This window comes from Drosophila sulfurigaster, chromosome 2L, assembly GCF_023558435.1.
Source record: "Drosophila sulfurigaster albostrigata strain 15112-1811.04 chromosome 2L, ASM2355843v2, whole genome shotgun sequence".
Classification (NCBI taxonomy): Eukaryota; Metazoa; Arthropoda; class Insecta; order Diptera; family Drosophilidae; genus Drosophila; species Drosophila sulfurigaster.
The window spans coordinates 25,548,143-25,568,154 of record NC_084881.1 but is presented as its reverse complement, the minus strand read 5'-3'; the positions used below and the strand labels follow the sequence as shown (position 1 = coordinate 25,568,154).

The 20,012-nt window shown below is 37.3% G+C and overlaps 5 protein-coding genes across 5 annotated transcripts; all 5 read right to left on the bottom strand.

Annotated features, from left to right (window-relative positions):
* Positions 1 to 54: 54 nt before the first annotated feature.
* On the bottom strand, positions 55 to 7,653 carry LOC133848281 (uncharacterized). Its single transcript, XM_062283781.1, has 17 exons — positions 7,524 to 7,653; positions 7,229 to 7,458; positions 7,041 to 7,171; positions 6,638 to 6,969; positions 6,163 to 6,575; positions 5,893 to 6,091; positions 4,852 to 5,081; positions 4,665 to 4,795; positions 3,707 to 4,041; positions 3,242 to 3,615; positions 3,084 to 3,177; positions 1,785 to 1,985; positions 1,489 to 1,718; positions 1,303 to 1,433; positions 887 to 1,233; positions 409 to 821; positions 55 to 344 (listed from the first exon to the last, which is right to left on the bottom strand). Exons 1-17 carry the CDS (start codon positions 7,600 to 7,602, stop codon positions 144 to 146), a joined length of 4,071 nt encoding a protein of 1,356 aa, XP_062139765.1. The 5' UTR covers positions 7,603 to 7,653; the 3' UTR covers positions 55 to 143.
* Positions 2,901 to 5,294, bottom strand: LOC133836307 (facilitated trehalose transporter Tret1-like). Its single transcript, XM_062266746.1, has 6 exons — positions 5,145 to 5,294; positions 4,852 to 5,081; positions 4,665 to 4,795; positions 3,707 to 4,041; positions 3,242 to 3,654; positions 2,901 to 3,177 (listed from the first exon to the last, which is right to left on the bottom strand). The coding sequence occupies exons 1-6, from the start codon at positions 5,221 to 5,223 to the stop codon at positions 2,977 to 2,979; spliced, it is 1,389 nt and encodes a 462-aa protein (XP_062122730.1). The 5' UTR covers positions 5,224 to 5,294; the 3' UTR covers positions 2,901 to 2,976.
* A 121-nt stretch (positions 7,654 to 7,774) lies between the features above and the next one.
* LOC133836883 (facilitated trehalose transporter Tret1-like) lies at positions 7,775 to 9,575 on the bottom strand. Its single transcript, XM_062267511.1, has 6 exons — positions 9,471 to 9,575; positions 9,178 to 9,407; positions 8,993 to 9,123; positions 8,601 to 8,935; positions 8,124 to 8,536; positions 7,775 to 8,063 (listed from the first exon to the last, which is right to left on the bottom strand). The coding sequence occupies exons 1-6, from the start codon at positions 9,538 to 9,540 to the stop codon at positions 7,863 to 7,865; spliced, it is 1,380 nt and encodes a 459-aa protein (XP_062123495.1). The 5' UTR covers positions 9,541 to 9,575; the 3' UTR covers positions 7,775 to 7,862.
* Positions 9,576 to 12,044: 2,469 nt separating this feature from the next.
* On the bottom strand, positions 12,045 to 13,811 carry LOC133836961 (facilitated trehalose transporter Tret1-like). Its single transcript, XM_062267631.1, has 6 exons — positions 13,702 to 13,811; positions 13,409 to 13,638; positions 13,224 to 13,354; positions 12,825 to 13,159; positions 12,348 to 12,760; positions 12,045 to 12,287 (listed from the first exon to the last, which is right to left on the bottom strand). The coding sequence occupies exons 1-6, from the start codon at positions 13,769 to 13,771 to the stop codon at positions 12,087 to 12,089; spliced, it is 1,380 nt and encodes a 459-aa protein (XP_062123615.1). The 5' UTR covers positions 13,772 to 13,811; the 3' UTR covers positions 12,045 to 12,086.
* A 2,404-nt stretch (positions 13,812 to 16,215) lies between these two features.
* On the bottom strand, positions 16,216 to 18,072 carry LOC133836781 (facilitated trehalose transporter Tret1-2 homolog). Its single transcript, XM_062267402.1, has 6 exons — positions 17,897 to 18,072; positions 17,605 to 17,834; positions 17,420 to 17,550; positions 17,023 to 17,357; positions 16,546 to 16,958; positions 16,216 to 16,485 (listed from the first exon to the last, which is right to left on the bottom strand). The coding sequence occupies exons 1-6, from the start codon at positions 17,964 to 17,966 to the stop codon at positions 16,285 to 16,287; spliced, it is 1,380 nt and encodes a 459-aa protein (XP_062123386.1). The 5' UTR covers positions 17,967 to 18,072; the 3' UTR covers positions 16,216 to 16,284.
* Positions 18,073 to 20,012: the final 1,940 nt, after the last annotated feature.

Here is a 20,012-nt window from a genome sequence, read left to right as displayed (position 1 = left end):
TATTTATTTTATTGCGCAACATTTTGGGTTTTGCAAAATCACCGTTATAGAACCATAGCAACCAGCTTTTATGCGGGTACATTGACCAACCATTTTCGATAGCTTATCGGTAATATTGAAAATACCAGTTGTTCGCTTTTCGATCAATCTTCTAGCATCGACTTTCCTTTGGTTTCTTTTAAAAAGAATAAAAAGCAAATAAAGCAGAAGAAAGTAATGCCCCCCATAGACCACATTGTTGTAGGCAGTCCCCAGTAATGCATGCATAGAGGGAAAATGTTGAGCATGAGAAATACCAATGAACTGCAGACAACAATCGAAATCGATGTTGCTCTGGCACGAATCTGTAAGAATATAAATTGTAATTAAATGCAGGCAAAAAGCGGAGGTAGGGGTAAGCAGACACACCTTGAGGGGATACATTTCAACCATGAGCACAAATAGGCAGCTAACTAAGCCAATGTTGCCCAAAAATATGTCCACCGACATTATGGCCACTGGCACCCAGTTCCATTGGCTCAGATCATACATCTCAGTGAAGTAGGTAAAGAAACCGAAACCAGTTAAACTTAATGCTACGCCAGCCGATGAAACGAGCATCAGAATTCTGCGGCCAAAGACATCGCAAAGCAGTGTAGTGACATAGGCACCAAAGAGTTGCACAGATCCAATGATAATTGTGCTAGTATTTGGATCCATAGTGCTGCCCGACTTGGCAAAGATATCCGTCATATAGTTGACCATGGTAAAGACGCCGCTAAACTGATTGGCAATGACTATAACAGAAGCCATAGCATATCCTTTAATGGCAGCTCGAGTGACTGCAAGGGAGGGGAGGAAATAATATTACAATTCGAGTTCTAAAATGCATTTAAATTTCACTTACAAAAGTCCTTTATGGTCACCTTGTCGAGCTGATTATCTTCATTTGTCAGGGTCATTTTCATATCTTTAAATTCGGCCATTGCGGTGGCCTGATCACTTAAGTTGTCGCTATCTTTAATGTTCTTATAGTATCTAAAAGATGCTTCAGCAGCCGTAAACTTGCCCTTGTTGATGAGATGCATCGGTGAGTCGCGTATGAATAAGAGCACAGATATAAAGAAACTAAGCGGTAAGATAAGTACGATAAATGGCACAACATAGTATGAGACATAAGTGCCCACAATATAGCCTATAAGAATGCCCGTGTTAACCGACAACATTACCATGGTGGCACAAGTTCCACGGATGCTATAAAAATTAAAAATAGATTAACAAAGTGACTTATGACGTGGTGAAAGTTTTGATAACTTATCGTACTTTGCATCGGAATATTCGCTGATAAAAAGTGGATGTATTATATAAATGCCGCCTCCTGTGATGCCAGCTAGCAAGCGTCCTGCGATCAGATACTCCACGCTCGTGGCAAAGTACACCATAATCCAAAGGCACTAGGAAAGGTTGACAAAGTCAAAGATTGAATTTGGAAACTCCATTTTTGCTTACCGAGTGTGGTAAGGCGATGAAGAGCAGACAAGCTTTGCTGCCTAAGCGCGAAATAAACAGGCCACTGAGTGAATTGCCAATAACCGAACCTATGCCCAAAGCAGAGCCCACCCAAGACACTTCATTAACGTTAAGGGGGAAACTCAAAGGCGATTCGGGAGTTTGTAGCTTGCGCAGCGTTGGCGACAACCAACCAATACCAATGCCATGTGATATGCATATTAAGTTAACTAAAGCAAAGAGATATTTTCATTAGTTTCACCTTGCACTTATTGCAATCTCCTTGCACTACTCACTTAACACTGTGGATAACAACTGATAGCGATTCCTGCGATTAATCAGACAGTTTGGCCGCGCTAAGAGTCGTTCAAACATTTCTAGTATTCGTCTTTTGAGTTTCGAGCTGACTGAGTCTGGCACGAGCGAAATTCTATTTCTAACTGCAACTGCGACGGAGAGCAAGAGATTTTTAAATGTGTCTTTCGGTGGTGCCATCAACAACAGGCATCAATAAAGATAATGAATTTCAAAATACATACTATAGAAAACTTTTATATATTCACCAAGCGCATGAAAGTCAATTCGCAAAAACATCGCACTTTCAATACTCTAGAAATTTGATGGATTTACAGCTAAGGCAGCATAATTTGAAAACAACTATACAAATAATTTCACATGCAAAAACAATTACACCATTTGTTGTTAATTATTAAAGAAATTTTTAATTTTCTAGATTTAGCAGTGGTTGTAAAATAATTTTCATTAATTCATGGCAATTCATCATCTTAAGAACAGATTGAAAACAGAGTCCCATAAATTGTGCACTATAAATGAAAAAAGGGTATATGTTTTTTTCTCTCCGACAGCTGCGAGTTAAGATCACTTCTCAGGAAGCGACAACATGTCAATATGTGAGCATAACAAGAGCACGCGTTTGCGCATAACAATTAAGCAGACATACAAAAAACACAGACTGAATAAGAGAGTCCATAAGAGAGATGTGAGCAAGAATAAAAAGCAGAGACTTTAATTGTTTAGTTGTTTTGCATTTATAAAACTATTCAAAAGTAAACAAAAAGAAACCAAGTGGGCCAAGCATTTCATTCCCTGACCATAGTAACTACAATAACTTTTACGCTATATGGTATACGAGTATTATTTTATAGTAGAATATAATTACTATTATTATTATTGTAATAGATATATAATATTATTTCCTATGTACAAGACAATAAGAAGTAAGAAAAATTGTGTGTTATGTTTACTGTTTAGATAATAATATTTGTTAGCGCTTATTTTGGGTTTAGCTTTTCTGCGGTCATTATAATTTACCATTTTTATATTCTTCTGAATATAATTTAAGTAATAGTAGTCTAATATTTCTAAGCATAAATCAAGTAAGAAAGAAAATCAGATAAGCAGACAACAATCTTAGCCGTTTTTAATAAAATTAAAATTAGGTTTTCGGAATTTTTTTAATTGCTGTATTCAGTCTTCTAGCATGGATTTGCCTTTTGTTTCCTTCAAGAACAAGACAAAATAAATAAAGCTCAATGCTGCTATCCCAGCACAAGACCACATCGTTGCTGGCAAACCCCATTCAGCCATGCACAGTGGCAGAATGTTGAGCATGACGAACACAAAGAAGCCGCAAATAACCACAGAAATCGATGTGGCACGTGTGCGAATCTGGATAAAAGAAAATAAAGATATTATAAATTGAACAATCAATAAATTAAAGTGTGTGTCAAACCTTTAGAGGAAACATTTCGACCAAGGCCATGAAGAAGCAGCCCACAAGTCCAATATTGCCCATAAAAATGCAGATCGACATCAACACAAGCGGCACCCAACTCCAGTCGCTCAAATCGTGCCACTGTGCAAAATATGTGAAGAAACCGAAACCAAAGAGACTGACAGCAACTCCGCCCGAGGAGACAACGAGAAGCAGACGACGTCCCCAGACATCGCAAAGTAAAGCCGTTGCATATGTGCCTAGTATCTGAACGATGCCAATGATAATGGTGCAGGTATCTGGATCCATAGTGCTGCCCGATTTTTCAAAGATGTCCGACATGTAGCTGACCATGGAGAAAATGCCGCTGAATTGATTCGCAATCAGCAAGACTGCAGCGGAAGCATAAGCTCGGAAAGCAGATCTAGAAACTACAAAAAGTATTCAAGAAAACTGATTTGAACTATTTCATTTTTAACCTACCAAAGTCCTTGATAGTCACGTTACTGGATGACTTGTCATCCTCCGTTAGCTTCTGTCGCATATCCTCAAATTCCTCCACGGCTGCAGATCGATTAAAATCCTTGATATTCTTATAATAACGGAAAGATTTCTCAGCCGCCTTCAAGTTGCCTTTTCTTATCAGATGTACCGGCGATTCCGGTATAAAACATAGCGTTAATAAAAAGTAACAAACTGGAAGTAATAATACTATGAATGCTGTGATGCTGAACGGCATGTGTGTGCCCATAATGTTGCCAAGAAGCACGCCTACATTCACAGATAACATCACTATAGCTCCGAGTGTCCCACGAATTCTGTAAGTAGCAGATAACAGATAACAGATGTTATAAAAGAATACTTAGAACGAGTCTGTGTTGGAGATGAGCGTATAAATTAGCTGATGAAAGAATTAAGTGATTCTAAATCTGAGCAATTAAAGTTTTAAGCAAGCATCAAGGGGGCTGCTTAAAGTACTAACTTGTCAAAGAGTTTAGAGTCGATTAAACGTGTAGATGAAGGTAAGAATGAATTGTTTAAAGCAATTTACAATGAAATTCAATAATAATAATACAATGAAATTCAAATGATTAAAAAACAAGAAAGAAAGCTACCCATTTTGAAAAAATTATATACTAACGGCCATATTTAAATAATTCACCGAGTAAATAAACTATTAATGAAATTAATAAATGGATTAACCGGCTTAGCGGTTTGTTGATCAATAATAAAATGGATTTTAAAGGAATTAAGTACGTCAAACGCAATGAATTTGTAGACTAGTGTGGTATGGCGACTTGTTTGAGATCACCAGCTAACAACATGGGACCCCATAAAGCAAGTCAATATTGACTTTATCGCTAAGACGCGGGCGCCTCTGTTTGGATGTTGATCTCTGTGTGATCTGGATAAGTACTATATACGAGCCACAGCCACTTACCTGGGATCTGAAATTTCGCTGAGGAACATGGAATGAACGATGTACATGCCTCCACTGCAAAGACCGGCAAGAAAGCGTCCGACATAAAGATACTCGACTCTCTCAGCGAAATAGACCAAAAGCCAATGGCACTGCAAAATTAATTAAGTCAAAAAAGTCTTTCTAAGAAAAGTGTTTGTTGACTGACCGTCTGAGGAATGGCTACAAAAAGTAGACACAACTTGCTGCCCAAATAGGGAAGAATGATTCCCATTAGAGCATTTCCTGTCATCGCTCCCATGCCCAGGAATGAACCAACCCAGGAGACCTCAGAGACGGTGGCCTTAAAATTCATGGGCGTCTCTTCAGTTTGCATTTTGCGCATTGTGGGCGCAAACCAACCAATTCCAATGCCATGAGCAATGCATATTAAATTGACTGCAAGTTGAAGAATGAAAATTGATGGAAAATAAATAAATTAATTGTTGAAAAAATAATTACTCAGCAATGTGGCTAGAAATTGCTTGCGATTCCTTTGATTCAGTAAACAGTCTGGACTATTCAATAGTTTCGCAAACATTTTTCCAGTCGTGTTGAATGATCTCTACAGCGGAGAGATGTCTCAATTAGAAGCGACAGTGGAATATTAAGAGCGTTCAACGGCTGCCATCGGCTTTAATAGATTCTGGCCAGGTGGCTTATGTCAGTAAGTAATTGCCATAAAGATTAGTGTGTCTGAGTCTCCGTAAACACGAAAAGATCTCTGATGAAATTCTAGTAGTCAATCTTATATATGACATCCGAATACGTCATAGTTCAGCATCAAACAATTTGATAAGCATTACGACACCAGCAAAATGAAAATGTGGCGTCATCTGTCGGTCAAAAGTGAAATTTTAAACTAAGGAGCTTCGCTATAACGTCTAGGAGTTCAAAGGAAAAGCTCTGATAAAAATTCAAATTAAATATACATATGCGCAAAATCCTAGACTACAATAATTTAACGGAAATAAGAACCAATAAAATTTCAAAGTAATTTCGTGGCTTTTAAAATAAGCAACGATAACAGAAAAGGCTAGAGTGAAAAAAGCTATTGTCAAGCCATATAAAATGCTGTATAAAATTTCAACTAAAAGTATTTGCAATTTTTATAAAATTTTATTGCTTATTCTCAAAAAGAGTTACAACTTATTCTCGTGTATAATGAGTTGGTTTTGCTTAACTCTAGTTTAGGAGCTAGGATCAGTTTAATTATCCAGCATAGATTTGCCTTTGGTCTCGACAAAGCACAAGCTAAAGTAAATGAAGCCAAGCAATCCAACGACGCTGGCAGCCCACATAGTGATGGCAAGTCCCCAGTACTTTAAGCAGAGTGGAAAGACTTTCAGCGTGAGAAAAACGAGGAAGCTGAGAAGAATAATAAATGTGGACACAGCCACCGAACGTATCTATAACAAAGGAAAGAAAGGATTATAAATTAGTAATTGACATATTTAAAATAGCTTAATATAAAACTTACCCTAGCTGGCATGACCTCAACCAAGACTACAAATAAGATGCCAACTAAACCAATGTGACATAAAAACATCTCCAGTGTTAATAGAACCAATGGAATCCAACCCCAGCCAGAGAGATCGTAACGTTCCGCAAAGTATATGTAAAAACCAAAGGCAGCCAGACAAATGGAAGCACCAAGAGAAGAGATCTTTAACAGGAATTTGCGACCATATTTATCACAGAACAAAATTGTGGCACAGACGCCCACAATTTGGACAGCACCCAGGATAATGGTGGAAGTGCCCGCATCCATCGAAGCATGTGAGATCTCAAAAATGTCCGTCATGTAGGTGGTGAAGCAAAAGGTGCCTGTAAATTGATTGCAGCCAAGCAGCACCAAGGCTGTGGCATAGGCCTTAAAGGCAGGCTTGGTAACTAAAGAGAAGAAAATAAAAAAAGTTTAATAAAGGAAAGTTAGGCAACTAATTTCAACTCACTGAAATCCTTGTAGTTAAAGGCATTGACCTTTAGTGCCTGCTCCTTGGTCAGCTTATACTTGATCTCCTCAAACTCTGCCATTGAAGTCTTGTCATTCTCTTGAATATTCTTGTAAAATCTAAAGGACTTTTCTGCAGCACCAAATTTGCCTTTGGTAATCAAATAAAAAGGCGTCTCGGGCAGAAAAAGATTGCCAACCAAATAGCAAATGGGCAGCGGAATGATGAAAAAGGGCGCTATATAGTAATGCACATTTGTGGAGAGAATATAACCAACGAGCACGCCCATGTTGACCGAGAGCATGAGCATAGAGCCAAGACGACCACGAATTCTATGAAAAAAATTAAAATATAAAATTTAATGTATACACATTTAACTAGTTTTTCCGCTACTTTAACTCACTTGGCATCGGAGATTTCACTGATAAAAATGGGTAAAACTATATAGCCTCCGCCGCCTGTAATGCCAGCCAAGAGACGACCCGCATAAAGATATTCCACACTCTGAGCAAAGTAAGCCAACAACCAGAAACACTGCAGAAATTCATACAATTTAAAAGTAAAACCATAAATAATACATTATCAACCTACCAAATAAGGAAAGGCTAGGAAATACAAAACTGGCTTGCGTCCAATGCGATCTTGTAGAAATCCAGCCAATAAATTCCCAATAATACTGCCAATGCCAATCAGCGAGCCAATCCAGGATATTTCCTCAACAAACACCTCAAAGCTGAGCGGCGATTCGGGTGATTGCAAATCCCTCATAACAGGGGACATCCAACCAACTCCCACGCCATGAGAAAATGTCGAAAATGTCACTGTGAAATAACGGAAAACAAATAAAAAACAAATTGCGAACAACAAGTATTACATTAGTATTTACCTAGAAATGTGGCTAAGAACTGATAACGATTTCTGCGATTCAGCAGGCAGTTGGGATTCTCGAATATGCTTAGCTTCATCTCGGTGATGTTGTCATTCAACAAAATTCTCAACAGACTGACTGAAAATCTAGAGAGCCAAGAGCTGAAATAAAGATTCGTCTCGTGTCGTAGACTGGAAAAGCGTTTGTATCTTTTACCTAACACAACAGATAAAGTCCAAATGAGAGCTCTTTACGAGCGAGACCATAAAAATTGTATGCATTGCGTTTAGTGACGAATGAATTTATTATTATAAAATAAACACTGAGAGACTCTCGAAAACTCTAAGCGAAACGTCTTTAGTCGGTGATCATAGACTTGCCCTTAGTCTCGGGTAAAAACAACAAAAAATACACAAATGTAAGCAGACTGGCAGAGGCCGAGAACCACATGGTTGCCGAAATGCCAAAATAATGGAGCAGCAGCGGAAACAGCTTCAGGGTGACAAACACAAGTATGCTGAGAAAGACCACGGATATCGAGGTGCACACAGAACGTATCTATAAATGAAATTAAAACGTTAAAATCTGTAACATTAAGTTAATAAATTCTAAGCTTACCTTGGCGGGAAAGAGTTCGACCAGCACCACGAAAAAGATGCCACTGATTCCCACATTGCCCACATATATGATGGCAACCATCAGAACCAAGGGCAGCCAGTTGAGATACTGCAAATCATAGATTTGCGCATAGTAGGTGAAGAAACCAAACGCAATGCAACCGAGGCCAACCCCCAGGGTTGAGATCAACATGAGTATGCGACGTCCAATGATATCCACAAATATGGTCGAAGTATAAACGCCCACAATCTGCACCACGCCTATAATAATAGTCCATGTATTGACATCTAACAAGACGCCAGTGGCCTTGAATATATCCGACATGTAGTTGACGAAGCTGAAGATGCCGCCGAACTCATAACCAGATAATAAAATAAAAGCACCAGCAAAGGCCTTGAGAGCGGGTTTGGTAACTGGATAAAAGAAAAATATATTTAAATAAAAAATGGAAAATAAGTTCCTCAAAACTTTACTTACTCAGATCCTTGTAGGTCAAGGCTGTGGTATTACTAGCCTGCTGGGCATCCACGGCCAGGCGCAACTCCTCAAACTCCGCCTTGGAATTGTACTCCAAGTCATCACGTTGATTTTGATAGTATTTGAAAGAGGCTTCGGCGGCCAAGAGGCGACTTTGCTTTAGGAGATATGGCGCCGTTTCGGGCAGTAAAAGATTCGCTGTAAAATGCGCTATCGGCAGAATGATGGCCAAAAATGGCACCACATGATAAGCCAGATAAGTGCTCAGTATATAGCCAACAAGTATGCCCAAATTGACAGATAGCATCACCATGGAAGTCAATGCGCCACGTATACTAAACAATAAGGAAATATGTTTGAAGTGAAATTGAAGTAATTCAAGAATAACTTACTCGCTGTTGGCCACCTCGCTAATATAGATGGGAACTACCGCATAACTAGCCCCTCCGGTAAAGCCGCAAAGAAAGCGTGCCGCGTACAAGAAGCTCACATTGGAGGCACAATAAATCAGAATCCACAAGCACTAAAAGTAACGATTTAATTAAGGAAACACTCGGTATAATTAAGAAAGACTTACAGCATAAGGAACTGCTAGTAAATAAATGCAGAACTTTCTTCCCATGCGTTCGAGCAGAAAACCTATAGTTAAATTGCCACAAAGACTGCCCAGGCCGAGCATAGAACCCAGCCAGGAGATCTCATCGATGGTCAACTGAAAGCTTAACGGAGAGTTGGAACTTTGTATCTTGGCGAGCGTAGGCGACAGCCAGCCAATTCCCACGCCATGACTGAATGTACTAATGTTCACTAACCGAAAAAATAGAAACAATAAATGAAAAGATTAAATATATTAAAAATTTTGGAACTCACCTATTATGGTGGCCAGTAGTTGGTAGCGTGTCTTGGGACTCAGTAAAGAACTCTGCAATAGCCTTGACATTTTTTTTTTTTGGGATGGAAACACAAAGTGGAGAAACGTCTTGACAGCTATTGAGCAGAATACCGCATGTTTCTTTGGGTTTTTATACAGAGACATATGTTTGCCATCGTAAAGTTCTAATTCGTTTGAATTTAGGGCATCACAAATGAGACTAGAGATTTTACATTGCAATTCCAAACCAACAAACAGGAACATGATGAAGGGGCTCAGCTAGACTCAATATTTGCCGAGATCAGACAGCACCTGGAGTATTAAATGTTTGTAGATGATATAAAGATAAGATCAGACAGTCCCCGCTAAATATGAAAATAAAAATTTAATGTTCAATAAAACACAAATCTATTCAAATAAGAGAATAAATGAACTGTTGTGTCCTAGAAACAAGTAAGAAAGCTACAGTCGAGTGTACTCGACTGTGAGATACCCGCTACCCAATTTGATTAAAAGCAATATATTTTGCGGTATTATTCTCAAAATATACCGAATATACTGCAAATATACTAAAAAATACTAAGAATATACCAAATGGTATGTTTGGTATATCGATATAGTACACCATTGTACAATGTGCTAGATTGTCGGCCAAAGCAACTCAGACCCCTAGTAAGTAGGCGTTTTTGCCCATACAAAAGTATGTCTTTAATAACTTCCACAATTTTTATCTGATCGAAACCAAATCATCAGGAATCATAACTACTATAGTAATTATTGTATATACCAAAATTCGCAGCTTTAGCTTTAAAATTACGCTTGTTATTCGATTTTTTTGATTTTCGGGGGCGGGAGTGGGCGTGGCAAAAACTTGAAACAAACTTGATCTGCGTGCAAACATAACAAATGCTGTCGAAAAAAAATTATAGCTCTATCTCTTATAGTCTCTGAGATCTAGGTGTTCATACGGACGGACGGACAGACGGACAGACACACAGACTCACAGACGGACAGACGGACATGGCTAGATCGTCTCGGCTGTTGACGCTGATCAAGAATATATATACTTTATAGGGTCGGAGATGCCTCCTTCTTCCTGTTACATACATTTCCTGTCGGCACAAAGTTATAATACCCTTCTACCCTATGGGTAGCGGGTATAAAAAGGAGACTGTATCTAAGGAGCTTTTGATTTGCATCACGTATTAATATAATATCTGTTAGTTCTTGTACTTATAAAAAACGATTACGCATCCTCTAAAAAACTTTCCAGAATTTATAAGTCAAGACAACATTCAAAAATTCTGACGACATTTTAAGCATTGTCATTTTATTGTGCTAGCCGCATTAAAGTAAAGAATTCGCTCTTTAGACTATTTTGAATTTCATCAGATAAACTACGTATTACATCTTTACTTTTGCTATTTACCTAACTAATTAGCTAATCTACGAATGCATTTGAATGGATAAATATTGTTGAGGCAGATCAGGTCGATTGCTTACTTTTACTAGGTGCAACTAAAGAGTTAATCAAGAAACACTAAAAATACTGTTACCACAGAAGAAATTCAAATAGTTCAAAAATAATGAAATGTTCTAATTTGTATTACTAAGCTTAATGCTAGTAAAATACTAAAATATTGATAAATACTATATATACTATAAATATAAATAAAAGGTATATAAGTACTATATATAGTATAAATATATACCAAAGTATTGGTATATAAATATATATAAAGGTTATATAAGTAGTTTTCTACAATTTTAAAAATTGATTTTAGAAGAATAGAAAAAAAATCAATCTACATTAGTAGTACAACGATTCATGATTTTATTTAATATAAAATAATCTATGAATAATAATGATAATAATCTTGCACTATAGCTCTATAGTCTTGGCAAAGCTGTACGGACAAGCCCCCTTTTTATTTAAGAGTCTCCTATAAGTAGACTTTAAATTACGATCGTTCTCATCTAAAAGATTAAGACTGAAAGAGAGACGGTTGCAAAGATACAGTAAGATACGGAAATATCTATGAACAAAATGATAACATAAACAGGCAAAACATTCAAAAGGAACAAGATTGTTGCTTTCATACCTTAGAAAGATGACGGATAAGATTCCGGAATTGGCAGAAAATTAAAAAAGAGAAAATAAAGCGATGGGTAGGCAGTTAAACATGCTCCCTTAGAAGTGAGAAAATAATAGGAAGCCATGGCAGATTCACCCAAGAAAATACCAGAAATCGAAATGAGTAGTAGCGTCTTTCTTCCAGCACGCTCCACAAAATGTGTCGAGGAACAAGTGCCTGTTAATTGAATTGCACTGACTATGATGGCAGAAAGCATTGGCGGAAGATTGGATCAAGCTTCCGCGAAAATGAATGTCATATAGTTTTGCATAGCTAAGGAGCCATTGAATTGATTGGTCAACTCCAAACCCAGTCCAATTAAATACGCCTTGCGCACACCTAACACAACAGATAAAGTCCCAATAAGAGCTCTTTACGAGGGAGACCATAAAATTTTTATGCATTGTGTTTAGTGACGAATTAATTTATTATTATAAAATAAACACTGAGAGACTCTTTAAAACTCTAAAGGAAACGTCTTTAGTCGGTGATCATAGACTTGCCCTTAGTCTCGGGTAAAAATAACAAAAAGTACACAAATGTAAGCAGACTGGCAGAGGCCGAGAACCACATGGTTGCCGAAATGCCAAAATGATGGAGCAGCAGCGGAAACAGCTTCAGGGTAACAAACACAAGTATGCTGAGAAGGACCACGGATATCGAGGTGCCCACAGAACGTATCTGTAAATGAAATTGAAACGTTAAAATCTGTAACATTAAGTTAATAAATTCTAAGCTTACCTTGGCGGGAAAGAGTTCGACCAGCACCACGAAAAATATGCCACTGATTCCCACGTTACCCACATATATGATGGCAACCATCAGAACCAAGGGCAGCCAGTTGAGATGCTGCAAATCATAGATTTGCGCGTAGTAGGTGAAGAAACCAAAAGCAATGCAACCGAGGCCCACTCCCAGGGTTGAGATCAACATGAGTATGCGACGTCCAATGATATCCACAAATATGGTCGAAGTATAAACGCCCACAATCTGCACCACGCCTATAATAATAGTCCATGTATTGACATCTAACAAGACGCCAGTGGCCTTGAATATATCCGACATATAGTTGACGAAGCTGAAGATGCCGCCGAACTCATAACCAGATAATAAAATAAAAGCACCAGCAAAGGCCTTGAGAGCGGGTTTGGTAACTGGATAAAAGAAAAATATATTTAAATAAAAAATGGAAAATAAGTTTCTTAAAACTTTACTTACTCAGATCCTTGTAGGTCAAGGCTGTGGTATTACTAGCCTGCTGGGCATCCACGGCCAGGCGCAACTCCTCAAACTCCGCCTTGGAATTGTACTCCAAGTCATCACGTTGATTTTGATAGTATTTGAAAGAGGCTTCGGCGGCCAAGAGGCGACTTTGCTTTAGGAGATATGGCGCCGTTTCGGGCAGTAAAAGATTCGCTGTAAAATGCGCTATCGGCAGAATGATGGCCAAAAATGGCACCACATGATAAGCCAGATAAGTGCTCAGTATATAGCCAACAAGTATGCCCAAATTGGCAGATAGCATCACCATGGAAGTCAAAGCGCCACGTATACTAAACAATAAGGAAATATGTTTGAAATGAAAGTGAAGTAATGAATAATTCAAGAATAACTTACTCGCTGTTGGCCACCTCGCTGATATAGATGGGAACTACCAGATAGCCAGCACCTCCGGTAAAGCCGCAAAGAAAGCGTGCCGCATACAAGAAGCCCACATTGGAGGCACAATAAATCAGAATCCACAAGCACTAAAAGTAACGATTTAATTAAGGAAACACTCGGAATAATTAGGAAAGACTTACAGCATAAGGAACTGCTAGTAAATAAATGCAGAACTTTCTTCCCATGCGTTCGAGCAGAAAACCTATAGTGAAATTGCCACAAAGACCGCCCAGGCCGAGCATAGAACCCAGCCAGGAGATCTCATCGATGGTCAACTGAAAGCTTAACGGAGAGTCGGAACTTTGTATCTTGGCGAGCGTAGGCGACAGCCAGCCAATTCCCACGCCATGACTGAATGTACTAATGTTCACTAACCGAAAAAATAGAAACAATAAATGAAAAGATTAAATATATTAAAAATTTTGGAACTCACCTATTATGGTGGCCAGTAGTTGGTAGCGTGTCCTGGGACTCAGCAAAGAACTCTGCAATAGCTTTGACATTATTTTTTTTTTGGATGGAAACACAAAGTGGAGAAACGTCTTGACAGCTATTGAGCAGAATACCGAATGTTTCTTTGGGTTTTTATACAGAGACATATATTTGCCATCGTAAAGTTCTAATTCGTTTCAATTTAGGGCATCACAAATGAGACTACAGATTTTAAATTGCAATTCCCAACCAACAATCAGGAACATGATGAAGGGGCTCAGCTAGACTCAATATTTGCCGAGATCAGACAGCACCTGGAGTATTAAATATTTGTAGATGATTTAAAGATAAGATCAGACAGTCACCGCTAAATATGAAAATAAAGATTTAGTGTTCAATAAAACACAAATCTATTCAAATAACAAAATAAATGAACTGTTGTGTCCTAGAAAAAAGAAGACTGTATCTAAGGAGCTTTTGATTTGCATCACGTATTAATATAATATCTGTTAGTTCTTGTACTTATAAAAAACGATTACGCATCCTCTAAAAAACTTCCAGAATTTATAAGTTAAGACAACATTCAAAAATTCTGACGACATTTTAAGCATTGTCATTTTATTGTGCTAGCCGCATTAAAGTAAAGAATTCGCTCTTTAGACTATTTTGAATTTCATCAGATAAACTACGTATTACATCTTTACTTTTGCTATTTATCTAACTAATTAGCTAATCTACGAATGCATTGCATACATATTGTTGAGGCAGATCAGGTCGATTGCTTACTTTTACTAGGTGCAACTAAAGAGTTAATCAAGAAACACAAAAAATACTGTTACCACATAAGAAATGCAAAAAGTTCAAAAATACTGAAATGTTCTAATTTGTATATCTAAGCTAAACACTAGTAAAATACTAAAATTTTTATAAATACTATATATAGTATAAATGTAAATAAAAGGTATATAAGTACTATATATAGTATAAATATATACCAAAGTATTGGTATATAAATATATTTAAATGTTATATAAGTAGTTTTCTACAATTTTAAAAATTAATTTTAGAAGAATAGCAAAAAACAATCAAACTACATTAGTAGTACAACGATTCATGATTTTATTTAATATAAAATAATCTATGAATAATAATGAAAATAAAACCCTTCGTATAATCTTGCACTATAGCTCTTTAGTCTTGGTAAAGCTGTACAGACAAGCCCCCTTTTTATTTAAGAGTCTCCTATAAGTAGACTTTAAATTACGATCGTTCTCATCTAAAAGATTAAGACTGAAAGAGAGACGGTTGCAAAGATACAGTATGATACGGAAATATCTATGGAAAAAATGATAACATAAATAAACAAACATTCAAAAGGAACAAGATTGTTGCTTTCATACCTTAGAAAGATGACGGATAAGATTCCGGAATTGGCAATATATTAAACAAGTAAGAAAGTTACAGTCGAGTGTGCTCGACTGTGAGATACCCGCTACCCATTTTTAATAAATGCAAAATATTGCGGTATCATTTCGAAAATATACCGAAAATACTAAAAATATACCAAATGGTATGTTTTTTGTATCGTATAGTACACCATTCAAAATATACCATAGACGGCACAATATACCAGATTGTCGGCCAAAGCAACTAAGACCCCTAGTAAGCAGGTGTTTTTGCCCATACAAAAGTATTTCTTTAATAACTTCCACAATTTTTATCTGATCGCAACCAAATTTTCAGAAATCATAACTACTACAGAAATTATTGTATATACCAAAATTCGTAGCTCTAGCTTTAAAATTACACTTGTTATTCGATTTTTTTTGATTTGCGGGGGCGGAAGTGGGCGTGGCAAAAATTTGAAACAAACTTGATCTGCGTGCAAACATAACAAATGCTGTCGAAAAAAAATTATAGCTCTATCTCTTATAGTCTTTGAGATCTAGGTGTTCATACGGACGGACGGACAGACGGACATGGCTATATCGTCTCGGCTGTTCACGCTGATCATGAATATATATACTTTATAGGGTCGGAGATGCCTCCTTCTACCTGTTACATACATTTCCTGCCGGCACAAAGTTATAATACCCTTCTACCCTATGGGTAGCGGGTATAAAAAGAGAAAATAAAGCAATGGGTAGGCAGTTAAACATGCTCCCTTAGAAGTGAGAAAATAATAGGAAGCCATGATTCACCCAAGAAAATACCAGAAATCGAAATGAGTAATAGCGTCTTTCTTTCAGCACGCTCCACAAAATGCGTCGAGGAACAAGTGCCTGTAAATTGAATTGAACTGACTATGATGGCAGAAAGCAATGGCGGAAGATTGGATCCAGCTTCCGCGAAAATGAATGTCATATAGTTTTGCATAGCTAAGGAGCCATTGAATTGATTGGTCAACACCAAACCCAGTCCAATTAAATAGGCCTTGCGCACACCTAACAAAACAGATAAAGTCCAAATGAGAGCTCTTTACGAGGGAGACCATAAAAATTGTATGCATTGAGTTTAGTGACGAATGAATTTATTATTATAAAATAAACACTGAGAGACTCTTATAACTCTAAACGAAACGTCTTTAGTCGGTGATCATAGACTTGCCCTTAGTCTCGGGTAAAAATAACAAAAAATACACAAATGTAAGCAGACTGGCAGCGGCCGAGAACCACATGGACACCGAGATTCCGAAATAATGCAGCAGTAGCGGAAACAGCTTCAGGGTGACAAACACAAGCATGCTGAGAAAGACCACGGATATCGAGGTGCCTACCGAACGTATCTGCAAATGAAATTGAGATTGAAAAGTGTGTAAGATTAAGATTATAAATTCTTTTCTCACCTTGGCGGGAAAGAGCTCGACCAGCACCACGAAAAAAATGCCAATAAGTCCTACGTTACCCACATAGATGATGATTATCATCAGCACCAAGGGCAGCCAGTTGAGATGTTGCAAATCATAGATTTGCGCATAGTAGGTGAAGAAACCAAACGCAATGCAACCGAGGCCAACCCCCAGGGTTGAGATCAACATGAGTATGCGACGTCCAATGATGTCCACAAATATGGTCGAAGTATAAACGCCCACAATTTGCACAACGCCTATAATAATAGTGCAAGTATTAACATCAAACAAGGCGCCAGAGGCCTTGAATATATCCGACATGTAATTAATGAAGCTGAAGATGCCGCTGAACTGATAACCAGAGGATAGAATACATGCACCAGCAAAGGCCTTGAGAGCGGGCTTTGTAACTGAATAAAAAACAAATATATTTATATCCAATGTGGAAAATGAGTTCCTCAAAATGTTGCTTACTCAAATCCCTGTAGGTCAGGGCTGTGGTATTCCTAGCCTGCTGGGCATCCACGGCCAGGCGCAACTCCTCAAACTCCGTCTTGGAATTGTCCTCCAAGTCACCACGTTGATTTTGATAGTATTTGAAAGAGGCTTCGGCGGCCAAGGGGCGACTTTGCTTTAGGAGATATGGCGCCGTTTCGGGCAGTAAAAGATTCGCTGTAAAATACGCTATTGGCAGAATGATGGCCAAAAATGGCACCACATGATAAGCCAGATAAGTGCTCAGTATATAGCCAACAAGTATGCCCAAATTGACAGATAGCATCACCATGGAAGTCAATGCGCCGCGTATACTAAACAATAAATAAATATTTTTGAAGTGAAATAAGTAATGAGTAATTCAAGAATAACTAACCCGCTGTTAGCGACCTCGCTTATATAGATGGGAACTACCAGATAGCCAGCACCTCCCGTAAAGCCGCAAAGAAAGCGTGCCGCATACAGAAAGCCCACATTGGAGGCACAATAAATCAGAATCCACAGACACTAAAAATAGAAATTTCATCAAAGAAACACTCGGAATAATTAGGAAAGACTTACAGCATAAGGAACTGCTAGTAAATAAATGCAGAACTTTCTGCCCATACGTTCGAGCAGAAAAGCTATAGTTAAATTGCCACAAAGACTGCCCAGGCCGAGCATAGAACCCAGCCAGGAGATCTCATCGATGGTTACTTGAAAGCTCAATGGCGAATCGGAGCTTTGTATCTTGGTGAGCGTAGGCGAAAGCCAGCCAACTCCCACACCATGACCGAAGGTAATAATGTTCACTAAAATAAAGAACAGACACAATAAAGAAATATAATAAATATCTTAGGTATTTGGAACTCACCTATTACGGTGGCCAGCAATTGGTAGCGTGTTTTGGGATTTAGCAAAGAGCTCTGCAATAGCTTTGTCATTATTTTCGTCGAATGGAAACACAATTGGGAGAAACGTCTTGACAGCAATTGAGCAGAATACCGAATGATTCTTTGCGTTTTTGTAGAATCTCACATCCATTGAAGCGTACTATATATAGATACATATGTTTGCCATCATAAAGCTCTAATTCGTTTAAATTGCTTTAGGGCATCACAAATGAGACCACAGATTTTACATTGCCATTTCCAACCGACAAACAGGAATACTCGTACCATGAAGGGGCTCTGCTAGAATCAATATTTGTCGAGATCAGACAGCACCTGGAGTATTAAATGTTTGTAGATGATATAAAGATACGGACAGTCAGCAGTTCTCTCACATGATTCAAGGAATAAAATAAAAATTTAATGTTTAATAAAACACAAATCTATACAAATACGAGACTAAGTGAACTTTTGTGTCCTAGAAAAAAAGGAGACTGTATCTAAGGAACTTTTGATTTGCATTATTTATTAACGTAATATTTTCTATTTCTTTTACTTACAAACACGATTACGCATCCTCTCAAAAACTTTCCAGAATTTATAAATTAATACAACATTTAAGAATTCTGACGAGATTTTTTATTGTGCCAGCCGCATTAAAGTAAAGAATTCGCTCTTTAGACTATTTTGAATTTCATCAGATAAACTACGTATTACATCTTTCCTTTTGCTATTTATCTAACTAATTAGCTAATCTACGAATGCATTTCAATGGATAAATATTGTTGAGGCAGATCAGGTAGATTGCTTACTTTTACTAGGTGCAACTAAAGGGTTAATAAAAAACAAGTAAGAACAGCTACAGTCGAGTGTACTCGACTCTAAGATACCCGCTACCCATTTTGAATAAAAGAAATATATTTTGCGGTATTTTTCTCGAAATATGCTGAATATACTGAAAAAAATACTGAAAATATACCAAATGGTATGTTTGGTATATCGATATAGTACCGCATTCAAAATATACCATAGACGGCACAATATATCAGATTGTCAGCCAAGGCAAATTAGACTCCTAGTAAGTAGGCGTTTTTGCCCATACAAAAGTATTTCTTTAATAACTTCGACAATATTTATCTGATCGCAACCAAATTTTCAGGAATCATAACTACTATAGTAGTTATAGTATATACCAAAATTCGCAACTCTAGCTTTAAAATTTCGCTTGTTATTCAATTTTTTTTGATTTGCGGGGGGCGGAAGTGGGCGTGGCAAAAATTTGAAATAAACTTGATCTGCGTGCAAACATAACAAATGCTGTCGAAAAAAAATTATAGCCCTATCTCTTATAGTCTCTGAGATCTAGGTGTTCATACGGACGGACGGACAGACACACAGACGGACAGACGGACAGACAGACAGACGGACATGGCTATATCGTCTCGGCTGTTGACGCTGATCAAGAATATATATACTTTATAGGGTCGGAGATGCCTCCTTCTACCTGTTACATACATTTCCTGCCGGCACAAAGTTATAATACCCTTCTACCCTATGGGTAGCGGGTATAAACACTACAAATACTATTACCACATAAAAATTCGAATAATTCAAAAATACTAAATTGATCTAATTTTCATTTCTAAGCTAAATGATAGTAAAATACTAAAAATTTGATAAATACTATATATAGTATAAATATAAATAAAAGGTATATAAGTACTATATATAGTATAAATATATACCAATGTATGTATAATATAAATATTTATGTATATTAATATATATAAATGTTATATTTTAGAAGAATAGTAAAAAAAAATAAAACTACATTAGTTTTACAACCATTTATGATTTTATTTAAATAAATTAGACTTCTATGCATAATAATGAATGTAAAACCCTTCGCATAATCTTGCACTATGGTCTTGGCAAAGCTGTACGGACAAGCCCCCTTTTTATTTAAGAGTCTCCTATAAGTAGACTTTAAATTACGATCTCTCTTATCTAAAAAAAAGTTTAATATTGAAAGAGAGACAGACGGTTGTAAAGATAATCTACATAAAAAAGATATTAAAAATGTAGAATAATAAACAAATG

What these genes read in the sequence shown, in the direction of transcription:
- LOC133836307 (XM_062266746.1), bottom strand. Translation starts at nt 5,223, where the DNA reads ATGTTTGCGAAACTATTGAATAGTCCAGACTGTTTACTGAATCAAAGG. An exon ending in ATTTCTAGCCACATTGCTGA is followed by an intron (nt 5,082 to 5,144) that starts GTAATTATTTTT and finishes TTCAACTTGCAG; the next exon opens with TCAATTTAATATGCATTGCT. An exon ending in AGCGAAATTTCAGATCCCAG is followed by an intron (nt 4,042 to 4,664) that starts GTAAGTGGCTGT and finishes TGCTACTTACAG; the next exon opens with AATTCGTGGGACACTCGGAG.
- LOC133848281 (XM_062283781.1), bottom strand. Translation starts at nt 7,602, where the DNA reads ATGAAGCTAAGCATATTCGAGAATCCCAACTGCCTGCTGAATCGCAGA. An exon ending in AGTGAAATCTCCGATGCCAA is followed by an intron (nt 6,970 to 7,040) that starts GTGAGTTAAAGT and finishes TTTTTTTCATAG; the next exon opens with AATTCGTGGTCGTCTTGGCT. An exon ending in ACTGTGCATGGCTGAATGGG is followed by an intron (nt 1,986 to 3,083) that starts GTTTGCCAGCAA and finishes GATGCCTGTTGT; the next exon opens with TGATGGCACCACCGAAAGAC.
- LOC133836883 (XM_062267511.1), bottom strand. Translation starts at nt 9,540, where the DNA reads ATGTCAAGGCTATTGCAGAGTTCTTTACTGAGTCCCAAGACACGCTAC. An exon ending in ACTACTGGCCACCATAATAG is followed by an intron (nt 9,408 to 9,470) that starts GTGAGTTCCAAA and finishes TTTTTCGGTTAG; the next exon opens with TGAACATTAGTACATTCAGT. An exon ending in TCGAACTCTTTCCCGCCAAG is followed by an intron (nt 8,064 to 8,123) that starts GTAAGCTTAGAA and finishes TTTCATTTATAG; the next exon opens with ATACGTTCTGTGTGCACCTC.
- LOC133836961 (XM_062267631.1), bottom strand. Translation starts at nt 13,771, where the DNA reads ATGTCAAAGCTATTGCAGAGTTCTTTGCTGAGTCCCAGGACACGCTAC. An exon ending in AGCGAGGTGGCCAACAGCGA is followed by an intron (nt 13,160 to 13,223) that starts GTAAGTTATTCT and finishes CTTATTGTTTAG; the next exon opens with TATACGTGGCGCTTTGACTT. An exon ending in CTTGACCTACAAGGATCTGA is followed by an intron (nt 12,761 to 12,824) that starts GTAAGTAAAGTT and finishes TCTTTTATCCAG; the next exon opens with TTACCAAACCCGCTCTCAAG.
- LOC133836781 (XM_062267402.1), bottom strand. Translation starts at nt 17,966, where the DNA reads ATGACAAAGCTATTGCAGAGCTCTTTGCTAAATCCCAAAACACGCTAC. An exon ending in ATTGCTGGCCACCGTAATAG is followed by an intron (nt 17,835 to 17,896) that starts GTGAGTTCCAAA and finishes TCTTTATTTTAG; the next exon opens with TGAACATTATTACCTTCGGT. An exon ending in CCTGACCTACAGGGATTTGA is followed by an intron (nt 16,959 to 17,022) that starts GTAAGCAACATT and finishes TTTTTTATTCAG; the next exon opens with TTACAAAGCCCGCTCTCAAG.